Source organism: Eupeodes corollae, chromosome 1, assembly GCF_945859685.1.
Source record: "Eupeodes corollae chromosome 1, idEupCoro1.1, whole genome shotgun sequence".
Taxonomy (NCBI): Eukaryota; Metazoa; Arthropoda; class Insecta; order Diptera; family Syrphidae; genus Eupeodes; species Eupeodes corollae.
In genome coordinates this window covers 280,388,507-280,404,623 of record NC_079147.1, presented here as the reverse complement: position 1 = coordinate 280,404,623, position 16,117 = coordinate 280,388,507, and the positions used below count along the sequence as shown (strand labels likewise).

The following is a 16,117-nucleotide window of genomic DNA, read 5'->3' as shown; positions in this document are numbered from 1 at the left end:
GGATAAAAGCAAAGGTTAGTCTTATACCAACAAATTCCAAAGGAGATGAGTTTAGACCTATATCTATATTGCCTTTTTAGTCGAAAGTTTTTGAGAGAATACTTCAAAAGCAAATAAAAGAGTTTCTAACAAGGTTTTACTTATTGACTTCAAGACGATCCGGCTTTCGAAAGAAAAATAGCTGCTTGACTGCCTTGTTAAGTGTTTTTGAGCATATCAGAAAAGCAGTTGATATGGACAACGTTACTTTTCTAATTATTCTCGATTTCTCTAAGGCCTTCGATATGGTAAATCACAACATTCTTTGCCTTAAGCTCTCACATTATTTCAATTATTATTATTATCGATCTATTTTTTTCTTATTTAACAGAACGTGAACAGGCGGTTGAACATAATCAACAAAAATAGATCTTCTTACCTGTAGCGAATGGTGTTCCACAAGGGTCAATACTAGGCCCCTTGTTCTTTTCAATGTATGTGAACGAGTTGCCTAGTATTGTAAAAAATTGTTCCATTCGCATGTATGCCGACGACACTCAGCTGTACCTAAGTTGTCCCTTAGGGATGATTGAACACTACGTTGCATGTATTAATGAAGATTTAAGAAGAATCGATCAATGGTCAATAGAAAATTGATTGCTGCTTAACCCGATAAAATCGAAATGCATCGTCATCGCTAGGAATAAGATGGATGTGTCATGTTTTCCTCAAGTTGCTCTCAAAGAAAATGCCATCATGTATGTCGACAAAGCTATAAACCTCGGTGTTATGTTCAATAAGACCCTGACTTGGGAGGACCATATCAATAGAATTGTGGGTAAGTGTTAAAGTGTCCTTCGTATGCTTTGGCCATCTCAATATTTAATTCCAATAAAAATCACTTCTTTTAATAAAAACGTTGTTTCTGCCTTTATTAACTTACGGTTGCGAAATTTTCTGCAAACTTGACTTCGAAAGCAAAAGAAAACTTAGTGTCGTCTTTAACTGTGCTGTTCGTTGTTTATGGACTTAGACGTTTTGATCGAATATCCAATTACGTGATTCAATTTCTCGGAATGACATTTACAAATTTCTCAAATATCGAACTATAACTTTTGGATACCTTTATAATGAAATAAGATTCCTAAACTCAGATCGTTCCCCTCAAGTTTTGGTCCCGCGTTTTTGTTGTGCGACATCTGAACGCCAGTTTTTTGTAAACTCCTCACGAATGTGGAATTCGTTACCATGTGAAATAAGAAGTTTAAATCGCGCAAAGACATTAAAAATTGAATTAAAACTGTACCTTAGCAATTAATTACAATTAAAACAATTAATAACACATTTTTTAAATTCATCTTTTTTAAAATTGTATAAGTACCTATTCTTATTACTATTTTTGTTATTATTTTTCTCTTTCTTTCTTTTTGTAATTTGATGTTTTAACATTTTAACTTATATTTATTGTGATACAAAATGCCGTAGCTGCTGTACACTTTAAAGCTATATTATAAATAAGAATTTATGTTCTTACAATATTAGCTAATCATGATTAATAAATACTAAAATACTAAATACTAATAATGAAACAACATTTTCTTCCAGATAATCAATCATTTTGCAGAAATTTTGCAAACATGCTTTGTTGAAACAAGAACAAGTTGTTGGATGTTTAACCAAGGCTGTACAGCAGATAATTCAAAAATGCTTTAAGTCTTTAAAATGCGCTTATTTCTATTGAAGCACATTTATTCGATTTAGTTTGTTTGTTTCCCGCATTTTAACAAACACTTCCAACATTGTTCGTTTACCATTCCCAATTGGTCTTTCTATTTACTACAAATGGAATAGTGGCCACATGTTCAGTAGTGACAAAAAAAGGGCACCCATTTGTTTGGAAGGGCTTCGAACACAAATAACTTTAGATGGATTTGGTTCTACTAGCGTTTGGTTTCAAACTCATTGGAATGTATTCATTAATAAAACCCATATCGTTGTCCTACCCGGATCTTGAGTCATTTCCGTTGAATTTTGAAGCATTTTTTACTGTTTTTTTTCAAGCTGATGTTAAGATATGTGGAACATATTATGTAACTGATTCAAAAAAGCGTGTTAATACAATAGCTTATAAATGCTATTTATACTAATGGTTAAGAAATTTCCTATCTTCCGGTATGCCACTTGTACAGTATCAATTAATTTTTAATGGACTTTCGACAGTAATGTCAAAAAGCACCTAAAATTATTCATTTTATCTCTACCACATTTCGAGTAATTTCATAAATTCCACACCAAATCTATTCCAACTATTACAGCAAATAGGTGAAACTATGTTATGTACTTTATATTTGCGCGTTATCATCTGTGAAAATTGTTTTTAAATTCCAAAGAGGTTCACCTTAATTTCTACAAATTCCTTTTGTTATTTTTATATTTTTGTTTAAGCAAACAAATTGCACTTCTTCGAAAATTTGGGTTTAACAACTTTTGTATATTCATGACGAGAGGCCATATAATTTGGTGTGTATTTAGGTGGATCGAAAGTGACATCACTCGCCTCCGCTTCGGGGAAGTTACTTCTTTCTAAATGGAAATGTCGTTAACTTACTAATTTCATTAGTCATTTGACTAGTCGGCATGGTAGAGTTATAAAATACAAAAAATCACGTCAAAGATAAGAATTGGACTTACAATCTCGAAAATTAAATGTTCCTATTTTAAATATATTCAAGTAAACTTTAAAAAGTAGGCTATATCTAGAAGGTTTATACTACAATGACCTGAGATATTTGATACACACAGGCTTTAATGTCTTACATGCAATAGAAGGGCTTTCAATGACTTGTCTTTACTTAAAATATAATTAAAAGAATTAAGTTTTAGCTTAAAAAAAGTACCTGCTTAAAACTCAATTTTTAGACAATTAATATGCATAAGAAGGCAGCTCAGTTTGTTGCTCTGTGTTGAAATTAATAACATTCTTTAAAATGAGAATTCGTGATCATTTTCTAAACTTTTTAAATTTCCATTTTGGGATATTTTTGAAATGTTAAAACCATACATGCAGAGGGTAATAGGGTTCAGTTTTGAACTCCAGCTTTACGATTTAATCTAGAAAACTAAAGATATGCGTTTTCACAATTTTGTTTTATTTGACAAACGAGTGTGGGGAACATTAGTCCGATGTGTTATTTTACCTTCAAGCGGGCCCGCGTTGTCGAATCGACCGCGCTTAGTATATTTTCGTTCATATTATTTATTATACCCATCACGTGTAATTCGCATGTCTAGTAGGCTTTCACTATGTGATTGGAAGTAAAATAAAGAGTATGCCGTCGCTCGGGGCGTTCCCTCCACTCCACAATTTGCAATTTTTTTAGTCCCGGCGCAGTCGTCGAAAAGACTACACGGGTTCGTCATCGAAAAGATTAAGCGCGACGCTCTATTCAATGCTATCAAATTAAGTTTGCTATTTTTTATATAAAATGAGTCGTGGACGGTTATCAGAAAGTGCAGTGCTCGAGGAATTAGTAAGGGAAGATGAAGAAGATAGTGAATCAGAGCTCTGCGACCAAGGCTCAGAAACTTCCGACCCAATTGTTGCAGAGGAACCTCAATCTGCTGAGAAATCAAACTGCTCGGACCCAGATGAGGATGATTTGCCACTTTCAGAAATAAATAGCTGTTATACAGGCCGCGTTAAAGTGGTGAACTGGCAAAAATCTAACAATAACAGAGTGAGGCGTAAGGCTCAAAACATTCTTACGGAAGGGGCAGGTGTTTGTAGAATTGACGTGGGGGTGACAACATTTACGCAAGACTTTATTTTATTCATTTCAGAAAATAGTTTTGTAAAAGTTGTTAGACATTTATTGAAAAAAAGCACCGTCTTATAAGAGAATACGTTACTGCAAACCGACAGATGCGGTCGAAATTAGAGCACTTATCGAATTGTTGTACATTCATTGCGGTTTGATGATGCTTCTACGCTACAAGCTCGTCGTAAGAGAAATTTAAGATATGTTCACAAAAAACTGTCTTTTGCCATATTCAGTGGGAGAAGTGTTGTTAACGATGAGATGATGGTTGGCTTTCGAGGGAAACGTCCTTTCCGACAGTACATGAAATCAAAGCCCGACAAATACGAAATCAAACTTTATCCACTAATATATGCTGCTAAGTTTTAAGTTCTAAATATTTATATATGCTGGCATTCAGCCTGAAGGCTCATTTCAGTAAGAGAGTAATCAATAAATAATTATTGAATAATTAGTGCCTTATTTCTTTTATTCATCCTATAAGTCTTTTTGGCTACGCGCGCCCGCTTATCCTACTTGTATGTACTTTATGATTCAATACGAAAAATTACAATCAAAAGACCAAAAACTGTGTTACTTGCCTTAATAGCATTGGAATTTTTGTAATTTCCTCATCATTAAATTCATTTGAAAGAATTTCAGGCTCATTGTCAAGGTTGTTGTTCACCACTTCAATAATTTCGTTCTCTGATAAAACACCAAATGATGAAACATTCGCATCAGAGTCAACCCAATTTCTTATTGCATTGAAATCAAAGTCAATAACATCTTCTTCTGAGCAAGCTTAGAAATGTCAATATCAGTGGTAACCAAATTCCAGGACTTAGAAATACCCTATAAAGGATTATTGGTTTTAAATGACTTGGAAAAACTGATCCGATTTTCTGAGCTTTCGAATATTATTGGTCCGTAACATAAATCAGAGAAGTGCAGTTTGGAAAAAAAGTTCCTCGCTTGCATGTTTGGGGCTTTGAATTCACTAGCCTCTGGGTTGGCTCAGCAGTTATCTAATGTTATGCAATTTTAGAGTTCCTGTCAAGATTGTTTTCGTTCCAGGTATTCTTTTACTTCTGGGGCAAAGTTTTTATTAAACCAGCCGAGGAACAATTTTTGGTTCACATAAGCCCACTTTCTGGCTTTTTAAATAACTGGAAGCTTTCCTGCATTTCTTAAAGCTCTTGGATGAGCACTTTTAACAAAAACCTTCAACTTATATTTATAAGTCCCTGAAGCATAAGAACAAACCAGTACATAGAGGCGTTTCTTATACCTTTCAACAAAATGCTTGTTACCTGGCAAAGTATTTTCCAAAATAATCCTTGCATTATGTGATTTTTTTTTTTTTTTTTTTTTTTTTATAATAAGCGCACACTCAAGGGGATATATTACCCTTATTATGTAGACACAGTGTGAGCACTAGGAATGGGAGAGAGGGGTTGAAAGGAGATGTCGGTGTACATTGGTTTTGAATTCCTGAATATTGCAATAGCTGGGAAAGACAGAGTGTGGTAAGGCATTCCACATTCGCATAGTACGGCTAAAGAACGAATCTCTATACTTGACAGTACGACCGAAGATGGGCTCGAGGGTATATTGATGAGCATTCCTAGAAGCGCGAGTATTACGGTTGAACTGTTTAAGGGGAGGAATGCAGCTGGCTATTTCTCTAGAGCATAAACCATTAAAATAACAGTAAAACAGGGTGAGACAAGAAACATTTCGACGATGTTCAAGTGACGTAAATGATCTTATGATGGTAATATCACCAATCAATCTAAATGCTCTACGTTCAATACTATCCAAGAGGCTTAAGTAAGTTGCAGGAGGACCAGCCCAGATATGGGAGTTATACTCAAGCTTTGGACGTATATAAGACTTGTAAATAACAGCCAGATCAGAGGGGGAGAAAAACTTCTTGCATCGCCTTAGAAAACCCAAACATCTTGCGGCATTTTTGGCTACATCGCGTATGTGATCGTTCCACAAGAGGTGGTTGGTGATACACATACCAAGAATATCCAGATGTTCAGTTTCCTCGATGCAAGTGCCATTTATGGATAATGGCAGCGGGGGTATATTTCGCTTTAACGATACAAGACAGCATTGCGTTTTCGAAGCATTAAATTCCACGCGGTTTCTTATTCCCCATTGTACAATGCTGTTTAGGTCGGAATTTAATGAGCTTATCATATTTTGTCGTTGCAGTTCCACATCCGAAGAAGAGGGGTGTGAATCTGAAAACGAATATGAAAAACTAAGAGTACTATCGTCAGCGAAACAATTATTATTATTGGATTAGATGTTGCAGACAGGAGATCATTAATAAAAATGAGAAAGAGTGTTGGAGATAGAACAGAGCCCTGGGGCACACCAGCATTTATTTTGTGGTTTTCAGACTTGAATCCATCCAATACAACTTGTATTGAACGATTCGAAAGGTAATTACTAATCCAATCAAGGAGGGATTCATGCAAACCGAAAGCACGCATTTTCGATAAGAGAGCCTGATGCCAAACCCTATCAAATGCTTTTGAAATATCAAGTGCAATAATCTTACTTTCTTTAAAGCTATGTAAAGATTTGTTCCACTGTTCGGTGAGATGAACCATGAGATCACCAGTGGACCTATTGCTACGAAAGCCATATTGTCAGTCATTAAGAAGCTTCCGTTCTTCAAGATATTTCTTGAGCTGATAATTAATCAGCGTTTCCATGACCTTGGAAAGAAGGGACGTAAGTGCAATCGGTCGATAATTAGACGGTGAGGAAGATTCGCCTTTTTTGGGAATAGGCTGGACAAATGCGGTTTTCCATCCGCTCGGAACGAGACCTGAGGAGTAGGACAGATGAAAAAGCTTACGCAGTGGTTTTGCCAGCGTTGAAGAACACCTCTTCAGAACAATAGCGGGGATACCATCCGGACCAGCAGATTTGTGTATGTTAAGATCTTTTAGGACCCTCGCTACGGTACGAGTGCGAAAAAAGATTTGCCCCATAGAATCATTAACTCGCTCAAGTACAGGCGGAGTCATAACACTCACTGGCAGAGTTGAGTTGGCGGCGAACTGCCTAGCAAAGAGATTTGCTTTCTCTAAGGAGCTAATAAATGGAGTGTCATTCACAACGAGCGTAGGGACCGAGGAAGAGGAAGAATTCCTCATATTTTTTACAAATGACCAAAAATTTTTACTGCCTTTGGGACATTGCAGTATTTTTTGCCGTAATTTTTGGTCATGTAAAAATTTGGTCCGTCGAATATGGGCGTTGCAGGCCTTCCTGGCTTGCTTGAACTTATTCCGGTTTTCCTCAGTTGGATTGGCTTTAAAACAACGGAAACTTACCTTCTTAACCCTAATAACCTCTTTACAGCTCGCATCGAACCATGCGTTTTCCTTAGGTCTGATGCTTTTAACCCTATTCGGGATAAAAGTTCTCATTCCTAGGAGAATCAAACTTGTGATCATATCAGCGCTGGCGTCAACGTCACTATCGAGGAAGCATAGTGACCAGTTAAAGATCCTAAAATAATTATTGAGACCGTCCCAGTTGGCTTTCTCGTATTGCCAAACGGTTCTCTTAGGAGCTCTTTCTTTAACTGGAGAGTTTTTACACGAGAAATTTGCTGATATGACACAATGGTCAGATGTGCCTAGAGGAGATAGGACACTAATAGTGTACTTACCAGGGTCAGAGGTAAGAAACAAGTCAAGAGTGTTTTCTGCTCGACCTACCGATATTCGAGTGGGCTCGTTGACCAGCTGAGTTAGGTGGTTTAACTCAGCGAAGATCTCAGCACACACTCCTTCTGGTGTTGACTGGCCCGAATGTTGAAGCCATGAAGAATTGTGTACATTGAATTCGCCCATAACAACGATTTCAGTGCGAGGATAGGACGAAACAATTCTTTGAATGGAATTGTTAAAATTCTATTGTCGAATGAGTTCAGAAAATTTTCTAGCAAATTTTCTGTAGCAGCTTCGTAGTCATTCTTTTTCCTCAGTTTTTTTTTCGTTCAATCCATGAATTTCACGATGGTTTTTGAATTTTCCTAGCCAGCCTTGATAGTATACGCAATCAGATGCTGTGTTCAGATTCGCATGAAAAAATTTAGTATTTTCCATTATTATGTGACCTGACTTTGGAATGCTTAGCTTGCTTAAGAGTTTTCAGCTTCTCCCTTTACAGTGAAAATGTTCTTTCGAATGTCTAATTAAAACTGAACAAAATCTATCCGAAATCCAAAAAGTATACTATTATGCCGTAACTTTTTGCGTGTACGTTAAATGCTTTAAATGTTTCAACTGAATTTTAAATCTAGCGTTAATTTTGGAACACCCTTTGTTGTATGGAAATCATTAATAATATTACTGAGTCCCAAACTGAAGTACTCCGAGTACTTATTTGGTCCAAATTGTATTCATTGGAAACGGAAGCAGGTGCTTAGTTATTGAGGAACTCCGTTTTGGAAGCCTAATTGTGAGTGATCCGTTTTATTTTGATCACCCTTTGTTTCATATGTTTTAAATTGTTTTTTTTTTTTTTGTAGAAAATTGCCCTAATTTGTATTATCCTAAACTTGCATTATCTGAACTTGACCTGGCAAAGTATCAACATAATGAACTATATAAAGATTTTATTTAACTAAGCTATTATATGCAATTAAAAATAAACGCGTCATATTAACAAACCAAACGTGTAATAAATTAGCTAAAGTAATTTCCTCAACTGATAACTATTTGTTATGATGCGTTCCGTTGTTTGTTTTTTTATTCATAATTGTTTTGTGATGCTGCCTTTTGTTTGCTTTGCTTTTCATATCACACTTACGTAACTGCATCCCCTTTAAAAGTCTTACAAACTTAAATGCAATTTAATTAAATTAAAAAAAAAATAACTATGAAAAATAAAACCTGTTAGAATGCAAAACACTATCATTTAAATATCTGATTTCTATTCATAAATGTGTTTTGTTGCTCCATACTGGACTTTTTGTTAGTTGTTGATAATGCGTAGGTATACGAGTATAAGTCAGTCATTTAAAATCTAAAACAGTCATAACGAAACGGTACTTATGTATATATTGCAATCGATTCGTAAAAGTTAAAAATAATTTACTTAACTTTTTTGCACGACACTGTAGGCATACATAATATATCTGTCAGGTGGCAATGATATCTCAAACAGAGATTCAAATCAACTTAATATGTTTTTTTTTCTTTATTATTATTATACAACCATAAATAATAAAAATAATAATAATACAAAAAGAATGAAACATAAAGAGAATACGCAAAGGAATCAAAATTATGTAATGTTTCTTTAGACCTTACTGCGATTTGCATACATATTTAATAAAACGTTTGTAATTATGACCAATTTGCAAATGAAATCTAATTAAGTTTACCCCTACCTACCTAATTACCATTCATATACATTTTATAAAATGCATTGAGTAAGATTGAAATTGGTCAACAAACTTGTTCTGAGCTATCCGTTATAGAAATGTTTCTCAATCTTTTTCTTTTTTTGAGATAAAACGTAATTTCAAAGGTCAAATGCCTGATTTTTTGGACATAATATTTTTATCTTGTTGCAAACGTACTTTTTAAATGTTTTATATTTTGACCGATAAGATCTTCGATTTGTGTAAATCAATGATTTTATTATCGCTTATTAAATAATTAAAAGAAAATGTATCTGGTAAAGAATTTTGTGATAGTTCTTTAAATTTTAAAAGAATGAAACTAGTGAATGGATTGAATAGTTTTTATTTTTAGGATTAACTGGGCAACTGTTATGTTGATGGTGTTCAGCTCACGTTTTTAATTCTGTTAGTATTAAGTAGCAGCTATTTGAAACAAATCTAAATTACGTTTAAAAGCGTAACGTTAAACGTAGGATTATAGGTACAAAAATAAAAAAGGCAAAAGTGTATGTTCGTTTTGAATGACAGCCTTTGAAACATGTTGAAGGAAAAACCAAGATAATGAAAAAATTGTGTAACAGCTCATTTATGCAAACACGAGAGGAAGGAAGATATAACAACTAGCTTTCTTTTACATGGATCCAAGTTTTCTGAAATTCCAATCAAGGTTTATTTAAGCAAAAGTACTTTACTTGGAAGCTACTTCAATCCTTGCCTGTGCCATCTAAACATTTTTTTCACGGGTACTGCTCCTTGCGAGGAATTGAAAACTCCGCCAAGAATGGTTCGTGTCATGAAAAATGCTTTCTCAAATTAATTGAACCTGGCTAGAACTTTTGACGCCACCTAATTTATTTATTTTATTTTTAAGCGAATACAAAACACAAACATACAAAAAAGAGTATATTTATTATTTATATGGTGAACAGCAAGAAGCAGCTTCTGAATTCTGGAAAATAGTATGAAAACTAAACGGAAAATATATTATCGTAAAAAATATATTTTAGGAGAACATTTCAAGTAGTCTTTAAGCCCAATTCTAAGTAAAATAATAAGCATTGTAGTTGATAATCTGTACGAAAAAGAGAGGGCATGAGAAGCGTGCGGTCGAAGATGTTGAGAGGTTTAAAAGCAGGAATGAGGTTCGAAAGTTTTATGAACAGGTGAAACGAAATTCACAGGTACATAAACCTAGAACCGAAGTCTGCAAAGACGAAAGTGGAAACATCATAGTGGAACCGCAGTCAATGCTGAGGATATGGAAGGACCACTTCTGCAGACTGTATAACGGCGACGAAGAACTGAATTCCGCTGTCAGGCAGGATGATCCATTCAATATAGACGACGAAAGTTAACAATCCCGTCCTCCCGACTTAGACGAAGTAAAGATTGCCATGTCTAAGTTGAAGTCTAACAAAGCCGCTGGAGCGGATGGCTTGAATGCCGAGCTCTTTAAAGCAGCTGGAGATAAGTTTATTAGGAGCATGCACCAACTTATATGTAAGATATGGTCGGAAGAAACCATGCCCGATGAATGGAATCTCAGTATTGTTTGCCCGATCCTGAAACAAGGAGACCCTCTAAACTGCACCAACTATAGAGGAATAAGTCTACTTAACAGCGCCTATAAAATCTTCTCTGCCGTAATATGTGAACGTCTAAAGCCCATCGTCAACAACCTGATAGGTCCCTATCAGTGTGGTTTTAGACCAGGAAAGTCCACAGTCGATCAAATATTCGCATTACGGCAGGTCCTGGAAAAAAACCCAAGAACACCAAATCGACACCCGCCATCTTTTCATCTTTTCGTCGATTTCAAGGCCGCATATGACAGCATCTACAGGGACGAGCTGTATAGAGCCATGTCTAGTTTTGGCATCCCTGAAAAACTCGTACGTTTGTGCAGGATGACCATGGAGAATTCACGTTGATCCATAAATGTTGGAAACAACTTAACAGAACCTTGCGATGCCAACAAGGTTTTTAGACAAGGTGATGCGCTGTCATGTGATTTTTTTAACATCGTGCTCGAAAAAATAGTGCAGAGCTCACACGTCAACACTAGAGGCACTATCTTTCAAAAATCTGTCCAATTACTGGCATATGTTGATGATATTGACATAATCGGAAGAACTCAGCGTGATGTCAATGGGGCTTTTGTGAGAATTGAGTATTGAGGCGGCGAAAATGGGTTTAACGGTTAATGAGGGCAAAACAAAGTACATGTTGTCGTCAAGAAAGGACATACAACACCGACGTCTTGGTCAAAACGTCACAATCGACAGACGTAACTTTGAGGTAGTCAAGGACTTCGTCTACCTAGGCTCCGCTGTAAACGCAGAAAACAACACCAGCGCTGAGATCAAACGCAGAATAACTCTTGCTAACCGCTGTTTCTTTGGACTAAGAAAGCAATTGAGTGGTAATGTCCTCTCTCGAGGGACCAAAGTGTTGCTATATAAGACCCTTATCATCCCCGTCCTGCTATACGGTGCAGAAGCATGGACCATGACAAAAGCGGATGAAAGCACCTTGGGTCGCTTCGAGAGAAAAGTTCTTCGTGTGATCTACGGTCCCGTATGCATCGAAGGGGAGTGGAGGAGAAGATGGAACGACGAACTGTACGGGCTGTACAGCGACGTAGACTTAGCAAGAAGAGTAAAAGTCCAACGACTAAGATGGCTGGGTCACATAGAGCGCATGGAAACCAATGCTCCTTCCCGGAAAGTCTTCGAATCCGCACCCACAGGACAGCGCAGTAGAAGAAGACCGCGGATCAGGTGGCGCGCACAAGTGGAAGGTGACCTCACCCAACTTGGAGCGCGAAACTGGAGACATCTAGCTAGGGACCGAGCTAGATGGAGAAGTTTGTTGGGTGAGGCCCTAGTTCACACAGGACTGTAGCGCCACCTTAAGTAAGTAAGTAAGTTGATAATCTGTACTAAGATATCAGTTGCCCGGAAATAGAAATAGTTTTAAAGAATAGAGAAGTTCCAGATGCAAAGGGAATACCAATCGAATTTTATAAACACGAAACGGTTCACCTGAAACAGAAATTAACAACAATTTATAGCAAACTATTGGAAGGGGAGTTTTCCTAAATGAGTTTCAAGAGTCAATCATATTCTCAATATTCAAAAAAAAGGATGCGGTAAATCTGACAAACTATCGCGCAATATTTTTTCAAAATGACACTTATACAATTTTTACAAGGGTGCCAAAGAATAAACATGGATTGATTCTCAGAATTTATTGAAAGTGTTTCAAGCGTTTTTCAGAGCGAATACTCAATAGTATACAAAATTTTCATTTTGTTAATGAACCTAAATAGCTAAGCATCTATTTTACCAAATATTTTAGAATGAATAAGATTTTAAGGAAAAATTAATAAAAACATAGCTCACATTTCTCGAATAAGATATTTCATTTCATTTCAACAATGTTCACTCCATAAGCACAATTGACTGGTTGATTGATCCTAATTACTTCACAGCCTTGAAGGACCATATTTAAAAGTAATTTATTATCAGAGGATTAAGATTAGGTTAGGTTAGGTTAGGTTGAAGTGGCTGTCCAAGATGGAAACGGACACCACATGAATCTTGAGGCTTCCTCCTAAGCTCAATGGGATCAGTTTGAGTTCCTCACGAAACGTGAGAGGCTGATTATGCTGATATGATTTAGATCGTTAAAGAAGAATTATTCTCTTAGGTAATTCTTGCGTTTTCGAGCCAGAGCAGTGCATGTGCAGAGAAGATGAAGAACTGTTTCCTACTCTTTCTCGTCCATACAGCTTCTGCAAAAGTCATTTGAAAATATGCCTAGCCGTGTTGTGCTTTCATTTTAGACAGTGTCCTTTAATGGCACCTTTTATCGAGCTTATACGCGATGTGCTTACAGATACAAGCACCGTGATAGCTTTAAATCTAGTTTTGGCCAGATTTTTGTTGTGACCTGATACGTGGTGATGTTGTTCTACCTGGTGTTTGCCTTCTCCATAGCGTCTTGCATTAGCAATAGTTTACAAGTAGCAATTGGTATGCCAGCATTTGCCAAACGTAGTAGAATGTGCTGTACTGTCCCGTTCCTGGCAAGTTTATCTGCCTTACTTTGAATGTCTCTACGGCCCGGCACTCAGCAAAGGTGAATATTAAACTGTTGTGCCATCTCCATTAGAGATGATCGACAGTTATGGACTATTATAGAGTTTGTAGAGACATAATCCAGATATTTTATAGCTGCCTGACTATCTGAGAAAATACGAATATCAGATGTTGATATCACGTTTTCCTTAAGCCAGGACAAGACTTCTTTTATAGCTTAAAGTTCCGACTGGAACTGGGAAGGCGGAATGAGAGACTTAATTTCAGTCGTTCGGAGTACACACCTCCACCCCTTCTGTATAAAAATGGATTGACTCGTCTTCTAGGAATGCCATATCCTCTCAGATAGATCTGGAAGGTATAGAAATCTGGAAGTTTCTGTCGAATTGCAGTTGGAGGAAGGTGTAGTCTGTGTGCTTTGGAATCTAAATACCTTAGAATTACGGAGTGGCCAATGTTGTTGTTAATCTACTGCGACGAAGCTTTGAGACGAATAGCAGATCTTGCAGCTATTTGTTTGCTAAATATATCAAGAGGTGTTAGGTAGAGTAAGGTGTCCAGTGCCGCAGATGGGATCGTGCTTAACGATTCGCTTATACATAGGAAAGTTGAACGTTGGACTTTATTTAATTTGTCGCGGTTTACTGCCATACTGCCACACCGTATATATAAATTGGTCTGATTACGGATGTGTAAGCCAATGCGTGATTCTGGGTTGTAAGCCACGTTTATTATTTTTTTGCAAGAAAAGAGAGCAACAGTAGCTTTTTTGACTCTTTCTTGTACGTTGCGTTTCCAATTTTGTTTTTTATCTAAGACAAGACCCATGTATTCAGCCTCGTCTGAGAATTTTAATTGGATTCCTTTAATATAAGGAGGGTTGGCAAATGGAATTTTGTATCTCCTCGAAAATAAGACTAAATCGATTTTGTGTGGGTTAACACACAGTTGTGCACACGAGCTTGTTTTGGTGTTGATATGGCCCCCGATCAAGCTCTTAACCAATTTATTTAAGAGTATTGCCGAATCCGAACAGATAATTTGAGAAAGCACTTTTCATGACAAGAATTACTCTTGGAGAATTTGACAATTTCTCGCAAGAGGCAGAACCCGAGAAAAAAAAAACTTTAAATGGCATAGGCAGGGATCTAACCCAAGACCTCTCGTATGACAGTCCAACGCACTAACCATCATGCCACGGGTACTACCAGGTACCTTTAATGTATAAGAACAATTTGTATTTCATTTTAATGTAATACAGTTATTGTTTAAATTTTAAACTTTAAACTTGCTTATTGAATAAGAATAATATTATTTTTTTACTCACTTATTCGAGAAGGATATAGACTTGGCCAGTCCATTGCCAGAACCACACGGTATAACTCCAATTGATATTCTCTCGAAGGTCTCCTTCCAATCCTGGCGCTGCATCAGTCCATTTATGACCTCAAAATAAATACCATCTCCACCGACAACGATAATCGCCCTCCAATTGCTCATTCCCTTGGATCGCATAAACTCTTTGGCATAATTGGCATACTTAGTTACATACAAATCATAAGATATCTCTGCCTCCACAAACACAGGCACAACTTCCTGATGGAATAACTCTCGAGCTTTCCCTGCTCCCGACTTCGGATTCAATATAACCAAAATCTTATTCTGTGCACTGAACATGGAACTATTACCATGGCCAGTTAGAGTATTTCGTAATCTCTTGATGTGATTGTGCCACTTGAGGGCTTCGCGGTTGTTATCATCATATTTATCGAACGACCGAAATCTTAACGTCAGCACCGTCCGTTCGCGTCTCATATTATTCCGAAGACTTTTCTTTAGCACATAAGCGTACACATAAAGATATGCACTTGAATCACAGTTTTCTTCGCCACCCGAAGCCTCTAGGCCGCTGCCTTCTTCAAAAACACTCTTCACATCCTTGACATTGGGCGAGGAGCAGGCACACGAGCCGATATTAGTTCTCGACTTTTTCTTGCTTCGCATGCAATGACTTCCGATTATATCGTTAATTTCAATTATTCGTTCTTTCACAATACCATTGGTGGTTTTTTTCAAGCTAAACCCTTTTTCGGAGAGCGAAACTTTGAAAATTGTGTTTTTCTTATTGTTTACATAAAATGTTTCCGATAATTCGGTTTGTTCTGATGAACTAATATCACTTAAATTAACTCCTTTATTCAAGCCCATTTTTTGTTTAATTGAAAAAATGGAATGGAGACGAAGACGAAGACGGAAAGCAGGTTTCGCAATGCAGATTTGTTGAGATTGAGAAAATTAAATTGTTTAATGGGAACGAACAGCGGAGCAGGTATAATTTATTTTCTTGCACTCACAAACGACAAACGATATAAACCCACTTTCGTTTCTGTTTCTGTGTACTGTGTGTACCAAGGTCGATTTGTTTGACGTACCATCTGATAAAAGTGTCAAAAATATCACGAATAGAAGATGGTTAAGTTTCCATTGCTATAAGAAATTATAGGAAATTTTTAAACAACATCTTCCAGATATTTAAGGGGGATATACATCAAATGGTTTATATCCAAAATTATGAACGGAAAATATACAGTATTTTAAAATAATAGGGTTAATTATGATAATATAAACTGTTTTAGAGAAAATTAATAGATATTCACTTTATTGTGAAAAGGAAAGTGTGTTAACAATAATGGAAAAAGCTGTCACCCGAATTGTCGTCATGACTAAAGTGTCTGCGCCTATAGTTTTCATGAAATTTTCTAAGAACAATTTGCTTAAATGCGGCTGTCTGT

General features: G+C 36.5%; 1 protein-coding gene across 1 annotated transcript in view; it reads right to left on the bottom strand.

Annotated features, from left to right (window-relative positions):
• Positions 1–15,722, bottom strand: part of LOC129939422 (sphingosine kinase 1) — a 44,038-nt gene extending 28,316 nt beyond the window's left edge. Inside the window, exon 1 of the mRNA XM_056047426.1 lies at positions 14,653–15,722. Coding sequence (XP_055903401.1) covers positions 14,653–15,533 — 881 coding nt within the window. The 5' untranslated portion in view covers positions 15,534–15,722. The remainder of the gene's footprint in view (positions 1–14,652) is intronic.
• Between the last annotated feature and the right edge of the window lie 395 nt (positions 15,723–16,117).